Source organism: Vespa velutina, chromosome 3 (assembly GCF_912470025.1).
Source record: "Vespa velutina chromosome 3, iVesVel2.1, whole genome shotgun sequence".
Classification (NCBI taxonomy): Eukaryota; Metazoa; Arthropoda; class Insecta; order Hymenoptera; family Vespidae; genus Vespa; species Vespa velutina.
In genome coordinates this window covers 637,973-653,195 of record NC_062190.1, presented here as the reverse complement: position 1 = coordinate 653,195, position 15,223 = coordinate 637,973, and the positions used below count along the sequence as shown (strand labels likewise).

General features: G+C 34.2%; 1 protein-coding gene and 2 long non-coding RNA genes across 4 annotated transcripts in view; 1 reads left to right on the top strand and 2 right to left on the bottom strand.

The window, feature by feature from the left end:
- LOC124947828 overlaps positions 1 to 1,126 on the bottom strand; it is a 54,634-nt gene extending 53,508 nt beyond the window's left edge. Inside the window, exon 1 of the long non-coding RNA XR_007100512.1 lies at positions 910 to 1,126. This is a non-coding gene — a long non-coding RNA (uncharacterized LOC124947828). The remainder of the gene's footprint in view (positions 1 to 909) is intronic.
- Positions 1,127 to 4,489: 3,363 nt separating this feature from the next.
- Positions 4,490 to 7,413, bottom strand: LOC124947757. Of its 2 annotated transcripts, none has more exons than XR_007100484.1 (3): positions 5,213 to 7,413; positions 4,692 to 4,919; positions 4,490 to 4,588 (listed from the first exon to the last, which is right to left on the bottom strand). It is a non-coding gene; the product is annotated as an uncharacterized LOC124947757 (long non-coding RNA). The 2 variants fall into 2 exon arrangements; XR_007100483.1 differs by having other exon boundaries at positions 4,664 to 4,919; positions 5,213 to 7,412.
- Positions 5,754 to 13,135, top strand: LOC124947756. Its single transcript, XM_047490345.1, has 13 exons — positions 5,754 to 7,686; positions 7,948 to 8,136; positions 8,246 to 8,481; positions 8,540 to 8,751; positions 9,058 to 9,134; positions 9,211 to 9,410; positions 9,483 to 9,643; positions 9,726 to 9,894; positions 10,029 to 10,222; positions 10,311 to 10,440; positions 10,510 to 10,699; positions 10,774 to 10,913; positions 11,015 to 13,135. Exons 1-13 carry the CDS (start codon positions 6,108 to 6,110, stop codon positions 12,953 to 12,955), a joined length of 5,418 nt encoding a protein of 1,805 aa, XP_047346301.1. The 5' UTR covers positions 5,754 to 6,107; the 3' UTR covers positions 12,956 to 13,135.
- Positions 13,136 to 15,223: the final 2,088 nt, after the last annotated feature.

The window sequence follows — 15,223 nt, the reverse complement described above, 5'->3', positions numbered from 1 at the left end:
AAGAAAAAGAATATATATATATATATAAACATCATATGTATTATTGAATTATATATGGAACAACAGAACTTTATTTTAAATATTTATAATTACAATTGATCCGTCATATTTTCTCTGTGATCAAGATTATCCATTGTCATCATCATTAAAATTTGTTTTTGAAATGATTGACGGCACTCTAATAAGTTATATTATGGTCTTTTGTCCATGAAACCTGTATAATAGCAAGAATACATTTTTTTATCGCTCCTACTATCTTTTATATTAAATTGTGATATACTATATTCATCTCGTTTTCTTTGCTTGTTGACGGAACGTCGCTTTTTCATATCATTATCAATTTCACGCACGCAAATATTTTTTTAAAATTACATTTCAGATATCATTATAATAAGATTTTATTGTGATCAATTAACTCTAGCAGTTTTCGTGAGATTGTAAATATTTCCGAAAATAAAGATAGTTTTCGTTGTATTCGCTTTTTTATTATCGAAAAGGCAAAAAGAGTGTCGCAAATTCGTGTAAAAAAATTTATGCTGTATATGAAACCAATGCGACGTGCACAGTGTGATTTCAAAGGTTTAAAGAAAAAACTTTTGACTTTACAAAGATGCATTTCGTACAAAAATATTAAATGGCTAATTGATCGCAACAAAATTTTATTAACGTGATATTTAAAATGTCATTTTTAATTGAAAGATAATATTTGTCGTATGTAAAATTGATATGTCCGAAGATCCCTATTATATGGACTTTGAGAACATTAAAGGTGAGAATAAGCGGAACGATAAAAAAAATCTCCTTTGTCCATAGACAAAAGATTGCAAGTTATCAGAATTCCATTGCGTTAAAAAGTGAGAAATTGAAAAGGGAGGAGGATAGACATAGCGATAGAAAATCTTTTCTTACCTCTGAGTCGTACCATAGACAAAAGATGTTATTAGAATTCTGTCTCAGTCATTTCATAAAAAACATTGACGATGATATCGGACAATCTCGGACGATTTCGGACACAGGAAATATGACAAATCGATAACTAAATTGAGGCTGAATGGTTATGTATGAAAACGTGCACTTAAACTACGTAGAATAATGTTAAACTCACTTTAGCCGAACTATCCAGAACGGAGACAAAACGAAGACTGAACTGAAATATGCGAATTGACCTTCAATATTTTCAATCCAAAGTGATATTCTTCTTCGACCTTTCCATTCAAGTTCATATTCGAGATAAACGTTTGTTATTTATAAATAAATCCTAGATACCTCGAAACAGTTTATTTTGATGGATCTTGCGTATATGTACACATATATAGTATATGGAACATACAAGATCCGTCCAAACAACAAATAAAAGTGGGCATGAAATGATTCAGTATGAAAAAAAAAAAGAGATAAAAAGAAAATATATAGAATAAAATTTTTTTGTTCGAGACTTAGTTTTCGAGAAAATCGAATTTGAAAATCTACTTCATGCATATGCAGTCGCAGATAAAATACAATTCGTGCGATATATATATATATATATATATATATATATATATATATATATATATATATAGCCTATTCTCTTTTTAAACAATATCCACTCGATATTTAACAATTATTAAATTTCTAAAGGAACAAAAAAATATTTTATAAACAATATTTGATTATCGATTTCAAAACTGTTGAAATTAATGTCCTCGTTCCTATATGCATATTCATTATTATTAATTAGCTCATGATTGCTTGTACATGTTATTCGTGTAAAAAAGAAATATATATATATATATATATATAATTTAGTAGTATAAGGTGCATGTTAAGAATTTATATAATAAGCTCCGTGTTTTACAAGTTTTTAAAAAGCTCGATGCATTAACGCATAGAATACGATTTTACGATAAGTGCTTACCTTCGAACGAGCGCTAACGTTGGAAGCTTACATTATCGTTCTGTACTCATTAAGTAACTAATACGAGTAACGAAGTTTTAACCGTAGCTTTGTTCATTCTTTAAAATATTTAATTACTTTACCATTTGTTTCTCACATGTAATTCTTTCAGTACCATTCAAGCGCATAATTGTCGATTAAGTGAAAAGATCTCTCTCTCTCTCTCTTTTTTTCTTTCGTCATGGAATTTTTTCATAAAAAAAAAAAAAGAAAGAAAAGAAAAAAGGAAAAAAAAAATATAGCAAAGTATTTAGGTCAAAATCCTACGGTAGAACGATTTCTCGTTCGTTTGTTTACCGGACGTAAATTCGAAGGTATACATTTTAACTGCAGGAGTGATTGCACGCGCGAAGGTGGATAGAAAGGCGAAGAAAAAGACAGAGAGAAAGAAGAAAAGAGAGCACCATATTGCGGAGCACATCGCGAAAAAGCGGGATTTAATGCAGCGGATATTGAAGAGAGCGTGGGGGGGGACAATAAGATGTCGGCAAAAGGAGAACAATGGCCTTCTCTGGTGTACGCCGGGGAAGTGCGGAAATCCTGGAGGAGCAGGATGGTGACAGAACAATTTGTGCGCATAAATCACCGTCCCGTTTCTTTATATCGTTTAATATGAATCTAGCAGGCTGTCTCGTTCGTAACGTACGAGGCGTCGAGAACAACGGTTGTACCGAGATTGATTACGAGATACCTGCCCCTCTCTCTCTCTCTTTCTCTCATTCACTCATTCTTTCTCTCTCTCTCTCTCTCTCTCTCTCTCTCTCTGTCTCTCATTCTTTTCCTATTTCTTTATCGAGAACTAACAGTGAATTCGATTCGTTCTTCCGTTGTTTTTATATCAAACGATCTCTCGAGGTATATTATTTTTCCAAAAATATAAAAAGTAATAAAAATGAAGGACTTTAAACACATGTATAACCCATGATCGGCCACTTCTCTTCCTCCAGAAATTCTAACGCTGGAGTGCAGGTATATATGTTGAATTCGACTCACGTTCACATTTATCCTTTTTGCGAAATGAGTGATAATTCGACGAAATCGAATTACCGTGGCAGTACGGCATGAAAAGCACCGAAGTTAGCCATGGCATACGGCAGAACGCACAGCGCGTTTTCAAAATTTCATTACGACGTGCTCTTTCTCTGCCCTTTTTCGCTCTCTGCGGGGAACATATAAGTGATACCGGACGAAGGAGCACGTTGAACCTGCAGAATGGGGAAAAAGGGGAGCACGAATGTGACACGACTGGACGTAACTTCACGCTCGCGAAATATTATGCGTTTTGCGTAAGGAATTTAAAGTACTCCTATCTCTTACTCCGGTAAAATTTATGACACTTCCTCGTCCACCGTATTTAACGTGAGATCTTTTAATAATACCGATAAATGTTTTATCGCACGTAAATCGTATTTTATTTCAAAACAACTTCTTTTACTTGTTTATTAATTCTCATTATTATTCATTGTTTTATTATTAAGAAATTTATGCGATCAATTATATATCTTAATAGAAAGATTCTAAAGATCGTAAATAATTTGGATTTTATTATTTTGATCTTAAATTGAATTTTCCAAATGATGTATTTAAAATAAATGATAATAATTTAATATAATAAAATTGATATTGTTTATTAATATATCCTAACTCGCACTTTGATTTATCTTTTATTGTTGTTGACATATCTTGCAACCCAACGCGTTATGTATTAGTCATATTGCGTTTCTAGAAAAATGTTACAACTCAAAAAACTCATATTTCAAGTTAAGCCCACAGGAGGTATGCTTGAACCAATATTTACGTGAAGGAATAACGTCACAAGTCTATTTGCGAAGTCAGTCGCTAGAGAACAGGAGTGTTATTATTCTTACAAAAAGTCATCTTTCCTAAAAGCCCTAAGTGATAATGTATTGACAGAATTACTGAATGCCTATTTAAGGAATATTATAACCATTATTATACTCAAATATTGAAATTCTCATTGCTATAGTTACTTGACAATTTAACGAAATTTAATTAGAATTTACTTTCTCTCTCTCTCTCTCTCTCTCTCTCTCTCTCTCTCTCTCTCTCTCTTTTTCTTGAGAATTTGTATTTTTTTTTTGAGTTGTATTCAGACACAGTATTAATTTAGAGACACCATGTTTTATCGATCCTTTGTTTCGTTGGCGCGCGAAAAGAAAAATAATCGTAGATGTGCATGATTTATAATTAATTGAATTGACAAAAAATGCTGTATGTATGTATGTATGTATGTATAATGTTTGTATGACCTCGTAGAATGAATATAGCAGGCTGATGTATTTCATTGATCACCGTGACCAAATACATACAAACTCATACATTCTCTTGAATCCAATGGTTAAGTCCAAGTCGTCGGTGATTGATGGTCGACAGTATACAATGGGTCAAATTCATTCTAAATATATAAAATTTTTATATATCAATTTTTTCATCTCTTTTCCTAATATAATTAATCATGCATTTATTTATTTTTCTTTTTTTTTTTTAATTAATATTAATTAAACATGCAACTCAATTAAACATGAGTTTTTCTTCGTTTCATCATTCATTTATTTCCATTTTATTAAAAACATACAATATCTTCATACACCTTTTATTATTTGCCATTTATTCTCTCTTTTCATGTAGATCCTAAACATTAAAAAAAACAAAAACTTATTGCACGAATGATTAGTGCAATTAATTATGATTAATTATGATTTATACCTATTACATAAGATTGTTGAACAAATACTTGAATGATATTAGTAGTTATAGTTGAATATTGTTCGGTACATATCACGTTGTAGGCTGACCCTTGAACGCATAAATATTTCCTTTTATTTCCTATCCACTTTAATCCTTTTGTTGCGGTAAAACTGATCGCCAGAATATTACAGCTGAACCGCCGGACTTCATACCACAAGTGTACGTACAATTCGTGTGCCATCAATCTCTGCTGTTCCGAGTTTGTATCTTACGCCTTGAAAAATTTTTATTGATAATAGGAATTAAAATCATGGTAATAGAAAGTAAAAAAAGAATGGAATAACGAATAATATGCTATGGTCAAAACATCGATACGTCAATAGATACATATTTGATATTTATAGTAAATGTTATATATCGAGCGACTATGTCATGATATATGAACAGTATTTCGTGATGAGTGACTTTAATCATCCGTAATAGTGAAACAAAATGTTTCTGCGATAATATTGGATAATATTGGATCTTGGTTATTCGTAGCATGCACATATATACGCATATACTTACTATATCATCGCTAAACTATTTCATCTTCATAGGGAACATCTTACTTGTAAAAAATATCCTCTATTCTTAAATTATGTTTGATTAACAATCAAAGAAATATTCGAAATTCAATCAGAAATTTTGCAAAATAAAAGTAATAAAAAGAAAAAAAGAACAATTCTTTTCTATAATAACAAAATTTTTATTTATATAATACAAATATATTTGACACGTGATAACCTTGAAAACGTTTCATTATCTTCTTTAATCCGTCTTATACACTCCTGATTCGAAGCGCCTCCGTGTCTATAAGAACAGTTTGCTTGCCTAGACTTCTCTCCCTGTCTCTCTCTCTCTCTCTCTCTCTCTCTCTCTCTCTCTCTCTCTCTCTCTCTCTCTCTCTCCCTCTAAAGTTGCGTAACTTCCGAAGAGAAGAATATCGGCAGTGAATGATGACGACAAAGAGAGAGGCATGGCTGTCTCTCGAACGCACTGCTGAGGCCGCGGCGATCGGCGGTCGGAAATGTTGATGCTAAATAAAACTCCTAGCTGCTTGGGACGCTGCCATGCGCTCTAATTTCCGCAAAGGCACGGCCGACTGTGGACGTGGTAGCCCGGGATCTGCCACGTCCGAGACGGCGTACTCGATAGTTCTTCAAGATTCTCAAGATCACTCGTGTTCTTTTGATCACGAGTTTTCGGAGAGAGAGAAAGAGAGAGGGAGATAGACAGAAACAGAGACATAGACAGAGAGAAAGAGAGAGAGAGAGAGAGAGAGAGAGAGAGAGAGAGAGAGAGAAAGAGGGAGGAAGAGGAAGAAAAAGAAGGGAGGAGAGGAAGAAGTAAATCTGTTCGAACATCACCGATTTAGTGCTCGCTTATTAATTTTCTTTTCACATGTGAACCCAGCCATATCATGGCTCTCGCCCTTCTGGGCATTATTCGTTGGGCGATTATACTACTTCTTTATAACTGTTCCTACGCCTTCAGGATACGTGATGGAAGTGTCGTTCATCCATTTTCTTCGTCGATCGTTGAGCACTCACAACGTGCCACCTGTGTTGGTTCCAAGTTCGGTAAGTGCCCAGAGAGAACGATGACGACGAGCAACGCAGTGACGCCTTCGCCACGAAGATGGCACGGGGCCATGTCTTCGCAGGTTCCTCCGATTGGTCGAAAACCACCTGTCGAAACGGTCTCGTCTACCATCGAGGAGGACGCGAATACTCAGAAAATTGGATCAAGGTTGTTGGGTAATCAGTTTGCCGATAAATCATCAGCTGGATTTTCGCTTAGGAAGAAAGAGAGTATTATTAATGATAAAGATGATTATGATGATAATGGTGAAAACCAAAGCGAGGAAGGAAAGAACGTTGAAGATATTAATAATAATGACAATGATGTTGATGACAATGATGATGATGATGATGATGATGATGATGATGATGATGATGTTATAGTGGAAGATGAGGAGGAAGAGATACAAGCCGAAGATGAGGAAGACGAAAGTGTAGAGCTGAGGAAAGCTGACAAAAGCGAAGACTATGAAAAGAAACAGGAAGAAGCCGAAAAATTCAAAAGTATCGAACGAAAGGAAACGGAACGAGAAGCAGAAGTAAAAGACAAGGAAAAAGATTACAGTAGCATGAACGTTCTTGGTTGGAGTTTCAAGTTGGGTGCAGGTAGTATTTCAAAAAGTACAACTACTAAAGACACCAAAGAAGTAAAATATAGAAAGGATGTTGTTGAAGATGAAGATAAAGAAAAGAGAAAAAGCACTATTGTAAAGGAGAAAGAGGATAAAAAAGATATTAAAGGTGATGTAAAAATTGAAGCAGAAAGCTCCATTCTATTGAAACAACAAAAGAAATCTCAAAAAAAGGATTCGGAATATGTTGCACGTGAAACGGACGATAGCAAGGACGACGAGGATGAGAACGATAATGATAATGAAATTCAAGATAAATTAAAAGTGTCTACTCCAACTAGCAAAAAGTTAGAAAAAGTGAGATATGTCGATAAAGACAAAGTTAAATCGATAGAAGATACTGATAGTAAATCGATAGAGAAAGTCAAACTGGAAGCGAAAATCCCAGCTGAAAAAGTGAAAAATGAAGTGCAACAGATTATGGAGGAATCTAAAAAGATAATAACTACTAAACCGACCAAATCTGAATTGGACGAAGAAAAGGAAATGAAGAAGGCAAAATCTGCTAAAGTAACGAAAATTAAAATAGAAGAAGAGAAGAAAGTAAAGAAGAGTGAAAGTATTGAGCCAGCCAAATATGAATCGGACGAAGATAAAAAAGGGAAGAAAGTAGAAACTATTAAATCAACAAAAACTGAACCTGGATCATCGAAATCTTCTTTGAAATCGGAAGAAAAACGAAAACCTACTTCAAAAACGATAACTCCAAAAGCTACAACGAAATCTAAGGACGAAGTAGAAAAATCTGTTAAACGAAAAGTAAAAAGAGAAATTCCACAAACGGCGAGTGAGTATATTATGTGTTAAAAGAGATGCATTGTCTTGAAAGCTCACTGTGTGTATGTGTGTGTGTGTGTGTGTGTGTGTGTGTGTGCGCGTGTGTGTGTGTGTGTGTCGTGCTTTGAAAAGAAGTTGATATCATCGTTGTTGAAGTTAATGATTAATTATCTGTGAGCTACATCTCGGTGCTTATTTATGAATTTATTCGAAAGATTGAGAATAGAAAAAAAAGAAATTCAATAAGATTGACGTATTTATGTATTTATAGGAAACGAGACGAAATCGAAAACGAAGGAACATAGGGACGCAACGAAAAATTTAGCCGATTTAAATGACAAGATATTACATGTACCAAGCTTTGTACCCAATTTTACCGCTGTTGAGGACACGAACTGTCAACAGCATGGCAAGATATTTCTACGTCAACTGAGGGGTTATAAATTGTGGGCTCTTCAAAGTAGGCTGATAAATTCATTGATATATTTCTATTATCGTAGTAAAGAATTCTTTGATATAATTAAAATATGAAATACTTATTGTATCATTTGAAACGATTTTATTTCTAGTGTTGGACTCTAATGCAAAGATCCCGTCTGGTCTCTTGCGTGGAAACGTTAATCAATTTGGTGACTTTGATCAATGTTTAGGCATAACGTCACACGTTAAGATGGGTAATAACACGATAAAGATTCAAGGAAAATATTGTTTGGCAACCATAGATTTACATGCCGTAAGACCGGATATGAAACTACCGGTTAATCTAATGCAAGCTCGTACATTTATTAAAGGGAATATGCGTTATGTAAGTGACAAGTAAACCCTTTGAAATTCAAAATAAAACGTCACTTTCTATCTTTTAGCCGGAACATTTTATACCAAGATTCACTACAGTGAATTGGGCGTTGTGCCTTCCAGCAGCATGTACGGCGAAGGATGCAGAAATTACTTTGATGGATGCATTGAGTTATTACAATTCAACTTCTGGAATTAGATTTATGGTGGACGTCAATCCAGACATGTGTTATATGAAGCAAAGGTCACGAAATTATTCGAAAGAAACGATCGGTGTCCTGTACGTAAATATGTTAATTTTGATTAATCAAAAATTGTTGTAACGATGATCAGCACATTTGAGCGTATTGTAAAACTCTGGAAATGATATTTGGAACATGTAGTTTCCCGTCAAGTTACAAAAATAGCTTTTCAAGGGCATCGCTCTCCTGAGCTTTAAAACGGAGAGTGAATAAATATACACGCGTTTGAAAGAGAACAATAAAACGTGGTTCTCTCTCTCTCTCTCTCTCTCTTTCTCTTCTCTTGATATCGAATTACACGTTTTATCAGACTTTCATTTTTCTTTTATTTTGCCATCATATAGATACTTCTATGCAGCAGTTGTTTGCCTAGTCATCATAGCTACTATCAGAGATTATTTGATAATCTCAGAAGGAAAAGGTCCGAAGTTCGATAATACTTTTTATAATCCATAAGAATCAAGCCCTTTTAATCTAACTATAGTAATTATTTACAGGGAATTATTCTGAAAGAATAATAATGGCATTTTCCTTGCGAAGAACAGTTAAATATTTGTTTAAAGAAATCAAATCTAGTAGCAAAGATATTACATGCATTCACGGATTAAGATCTGTATTTATGATACTTATTTATATTGCTCATCTAATGATACCATATTCACGGATACCATATGCTAATCGAGTTGTTATCACAGAGGTGAATAAAATGTTTCTTTCGTTCGATGATATACTTAATATTCTTAATACATTGTCCTTTCAATTGTTTTAGATTACAAATAATCCCATCAGTTGTGTTCTGAGAGTTAGTTCACTTTATACGGATTCCTTCTTACTTTTGAGCGGATTGTTAACGGCTTATAACATGGTGAAGGAATTAACATCCCGTGGAGAGATCCGTTGGTTTTGTCGTCTTATCGTTAGATTAATCAGGTGAGCTTGCTCTGTAGTTCGTTAATGCCTCGAGCCCGTTCCTTAGTTTGTAATTATTGAGCAAATTCGTGTTATAATTTAGACTGACACCTGCCTTAATCGTGGTAATATTTTGGTATGCTTTCGTGATGGAGCATATCGGATCGGGGCCGCAATGGAACAGTATTATCGTAAATAATGCGGAACTTTGTAAAAAAAATGCATGGATCAATTTACTTTATATTCAGAATTTCTTTCCGTTCGAAGAAATGGTGAGTATCGTCGATCAAAAAAAAAGAAAAAAAAAAAAAAAAAAAAAAAAAAAAAAAAAGAAAAAAAAAAGAAAGAAAGAAATAAAAAAATGTTTATCATTATTATCGTCTAAATAATTTTACGTTCATTACAGTGTGCACCGCATACATATCAGCTAGCATTAGACATGCAATTATCATTGTTAGCACCAATTTTAGTATTTTTTCTTCATTGTAAACCAATTATCGGTATCATTATATTATTCTTCCTTATTCAAGTCTCGGCTACGCTTCGTTACATAGCCACGATAAACAATAATCTATCTATCGTCATCTTTCACGGAATGTCGTAAGTATGCAAATAATATTTACTCGCATCGATAATATATTATATCAAAACAATTGCATTCGTAGATTTTTCTTCTTTTCTCTTTCAGAGTAAAACAACTTTATAAAGCTGCTAACTTTAGTTACATTTTACCATTACATAGAGCTACTCCTTACGTCTGTGGCGTTGGACTTGGCGTGTTATTGCATTATACAGGAAAAAACGTAAAGATTCACAAGGTAAACTGAAAAAATATGGGCGCTTAAAATTTTTATAATCGCAATGAATCTTCCATGAATTATTTTTAGGTGTTCGTGATCTTGGGATGGTTCATCGCGATGTCCTTTGGAACATGGTCGTTATTTTCTCCTTGGCGTTTAGCCAAAAGGGACTATGTGTACGATGTTGAAGAAGCTAGTCATTACACTGTGATCAGTCCAGTCCCGTGGGCTTTAGCTTTATGCTGGACGATTTTTGCATGCTTCACTGATCACGGAGGTATCCTATTATATTATTACGATAATAAATCCAAATGAGAGTTGTATCATTATATTCCATAAATTTATTTATAGGAATCATAAATAGATTTCTCTCCAACTATTGGTTGGTAATATTCAGTAGAATATCTTATGCAATTTATTTGACACAATTCGCTGTATTTTTTTACAATATTGGGACCACGAGATATACGACAGAATTTCATCTTACTAGAGTAAGTTATAATTTTATTAAAAAAAAAAAAAAAAAAAAAATTGAACATTTAAATAGTATCAAATTCAAAGAATAATTTTCTTTTTCATAATTTTCATTTAGATTGATTTCTTGGAGATAATCGTAGTGATATGCGTGTCGATCGTAATAACATTATTGTTCGATCTTCCGATGCAGGAAGTAAAAAACGTCATAATGGAATGTACAGATAGTTTATCCATCGACATACCTAAAGAAAAACTAATGACGGATGAAACGAAAGAAACAAAATCAAAGGAATCCATTAAAAAGATAGGCAACGGAGCAAAAGTATTCGAGGATGACGAAGTAAACTCGACGGGATTGTATTGGCAAAAAGACATAATCGATGCCGATACAAAATTACGAAACGAAATTCTAGAAGACGAGAAGATAATAAATACATCGCGTTTAAAGAAGTTGGAAGAGAAAAGAAAATCATTTATGGGACATAATGACAAGGAGAAACAAATAGAATGGGAAAGAATAAATAAAAGAATACCACCGTACACGTTTGACTCTGAGGAAGAAGCTATGGAATATTTCAGAAGTCAAAAGGAAGAAGAAATGAGAAGGAATAGACGTTCGCTTTCCAAAACGAAAGAAATCAAAAGATCAATGCCAATCGAAACTGAAGACGATTATATAAGACGAAGAAATGAGGAAGCTTATTTGAATAAGTACAGAAGATCAAAGTCCAAAGAAAGGTCATCTTTTAGAGAACCCGATGATTATCGTTCTTGGGAATTTATTAATAAGGAACGTTCGACATCCATCGGTCCAGACTCAAGGCGATTCTTAAATGAATCAGAGGAATACGTTTCGAGAGCTTCACGACGTTCCGTACCAAAGTCTGTGGATTCAAGGAGAATATTTTCTTCGGGAAGCGAAGATGAAGCGTCTGTTCAACGTAGATCGAAACACGACCGAAGATATCCTTCTGTAGAACCGAAAGTTAGCGATGAAGAAGAATGGGAAGAAGAGTTGAGGATACGAAGGCGTCAATTCATGGAGAAGCTCGCCAGCCAACGAAGTGGTACAGCGGAAGAAGAAGATGTAACGTCCTTGAGACGAAGATCTTCTGCCGAAGGAAGAATAGCTTTGTTGAAAGATCCTTCGGATAACGAAAATATGGACGCTTGGACTGTGAGTGTTGGTCCTCGTATCGCTCAACTTGGATCCTCTCAGGAACGTAGCGAACCTGAAGACGATCCCTCTTATCTTCAACGTCGTGAATATCGCGAAAAAGCACCACCGTTTAGAGAAAATCCTTATAGCGAGGCAAAAGATACCTCCATCACGGATGACAAAGATGCTACCAGTTTCAACTTCGTTCTTACGAAGGACAGTAGAAGAAAATCGGTTCAAGATCTTACGAAATTGGATGATTCAGATTTAACGGAGTCTGGATGGAGTCTTGTCAAAGAGGAAGGTATCGAAATGTTACCGAAATCGTCCTTGGGATTGTACAAACGAGAATCTATTATCAAGAGTCAGGCAAGCGAAGAAGATCCAGAATATTATCTTCCAGAGAGACCGAAACTTGTACAGCAAGAGCAGGAACATCCGTTCAAGAAAGCATGGCAGATGCAAAAATCTCGATCAGAAGAGGATGCTTTAGCATACATAGTGAAAGATAAGAAGTTGGTACAATCTGAAACAAAAAAAGATGATGATTCTTCGACAAGCAAACAAGATACGAGCGGTGAAAAGTCTGAAGAGTTTCAAGATATGGTTACTGAAGAAACTGACACATTATCGGTTTGGCACGACAGGAGCACAGATACAGAAGATAATCAACAGAGCTCAAAATCTGAGATCGAGTCAGATATCGATTCGATTTCGGTAAGACAGTCGCCTAACACCGACGTCGACGACAGTGGGCCCTGTTCTGTTTCCGAAACTGATTTAGATACTTCTCGATTCGTTTGGCCAACCGAGGACGAACAATTCGAGATGTACAAGACGGGACCAAGAAGAAAATCTATGGAAACTAATTGGGATTGGGAAGAGGAAGAAACTTGACGAGAAGATAATCGCAGGATTGTGCAAGAGAATGATTAAGCAATCTTCAAGGACGATCAGAACCGAGGAAAAATTTTTTAAATCATTGAGTATAAACAGAGCGAACGCATTTCTGCGAATGCCTGTTTATCGGTGATCGTATATGCACATATAAATAAATAAAGATGGCTTTGATATTGATATCAGTATCATTATATTATTAATCTAATAAATTATAAATGGACCATTATAAAAAAAAAAAAAAAAAAAAGATAACATCCCTTTACGTATTACTTATGACACTTGCACATATCAATGTGAGCTGAAACATTTGTTTCGCTCATCTAAAAGACGATATTGAACTTTTTAAATACCATTCTTTTTCTCTCGGATAAAGTGTGGGATAAGTTTAACTTATCAAACTGTAAAAGGATTCGTTCGAGTAGAATGATAAAAGATTTAAACATTGTCGAGAGTAAAATTGCTCCGATAAAAATGAGACAATAACTTGAGGTAATGTATCCTTCATGTTTGTGCTTTTATTCATTAAACGAATCATATGAAAGATAATTCCGCTAATGACCATTTAAATCATGGACAATATTATGGATTCATATATCTATAATTATAATTAAAAAGGATAAATGACAATTTAAAAATTTTCTAATTGAATTTGATTAGAAATTACGAATTGCTTTTTTATAACGTCATTGTACATACAGTTGACGTTTACAATTTAAAACAGAAAATACAGTTTCATTGGGATAGAATACTTCCGGAATCCTTGGTGTGAGCTTTAATCGAGATTCATTGAAAGCCACCGCAAGCACTCTTCCGACGACATCCTTGACGTCCTGCGGCGTGCAAGCAGCAGGGACGCAAATACCCTGGTAAAGTTCACTTATCGACTCTTTCGAGCTACCTTCAACCAGTCTGAAGTTCTATCAGACAGAATAGTACCTTTTTAAATAAGCCTCAGGCACCTTCACGGTAACTTCACCTAGACAATAACGTTCACGGAGATATTTAGGGGTGTCTTCTCATCCAAATCAATGTCCAGACAGATTTGTCGGAGTTGACCAATTGGGAAACCGAACCGGCCAATATACCCTCTTGGAAATTTTCCAATGACATCGTAGTATTTTATCTTCCATTATGTCAGATTCTTTATATCCTTTAAGATAAGCTTATATGCAATGTATTTTTACATTTCTCATTTTCGATTAAGATTTATGATTTCTTGAATGAGTATCACTTCTATCGATAACAATGGTAAACTATTTTCATTGTAATCGTTACAATATTATTCAAAATAACTATTTGATAAAGTAGTTTATAAATAGGTACTTTAATATCAAAGATCTTTTTGCCTTTCGTTGTAGAAATTTTTTCAACAAATTTTTTCACTATCAAAAAAACAATCAAAAACGGAGCTACATGATTAACGCTATTCGATCCAATACTATTCGATCCAATGTCAGAGAAAGAAAAAGTCTTTCGATCATTACTTGCGTGTAAATTTGCATTTATCTGCTTCCATCGAATAAAATTTCAAATTTTCTTATTTTTAAATAACTTGAATAGTAATGTAAACAACATCGAAATAAACATGCGCTTCTTATCATATGAAAATATCAAATTCTTAAATCTCTTTTTAATTTAATTCCAACATCCATTACAATTATAATAAATCAAATACAATAATTACCGATTTATTGTTGTCAGATAAAAAGAGAGAGAAAAAAAAATTAGAAATAAAAAAAGATTCGATCAATTAAAAGCTGCGATAATTCCTAGGCGAATGATTACCCGTGGGAAATAAAGGACGATAAGAAAATATTCCTTATTAAATCAGCATTACGACAACTAGGACGAGCAACGAACGATATGCATCAAGTGATCATCGAGAAGAGAAGGAAAAGAAAGATCGTCGATCTCATTACGACCGACAGAAAGGGACTAGAGATCGAGGTTGGCAAACTTAGAGTACGTCATTAAAATTCAGTCGATAACTTCGCGTCGTTATGTTCGAATCCTATGGTCAAATGACCCTCGTTAGCGCTAATTACCGGATCTGCACACAGCGATTCTGAATATTCTTCGCGAATTAACCTCTCCGAGATAGGCCCTGCTACAGTCCTTCTTAGAATTTGGCGTACATTTAACGAGATTTTCAAGAGAAATTGAGTTTCTTAAATGAAGATTCGTTATTACTCGCTAGTTCATTCGATATTTTCACTTGGTTAACAAATAAACCAAAAAGGAATGAGATAAATTCGATTTTTTTTT

What these genes read in the sequence shown, in the direction of transcription:
- LOC124947756 (XM_047490345.1), top strand. Translation starts at nt 6,108, where the DNA reads ATGGCTCTCGCCCTTCTGGGCATTATTCGTTGGGCGATTATACTACTT. An exon ending in TTAAAGGGAATATGCGTTAT is followed by an intron (nt 8,482 to 8,539) that starts GTAAGTGACAAG and finishes TCTATCTTTTAG; the next exon opens with CCGGAACATTTTATACCAAG. An exon ending in TCTTTCCGTTCGAAGAAATG is followed by an intron (nt 9,895 to 10,028) that starts GTGAGTATCGTC and finishes CGTTCATTACAG; the next exon opens with TGTGCACCGCATACATATCA.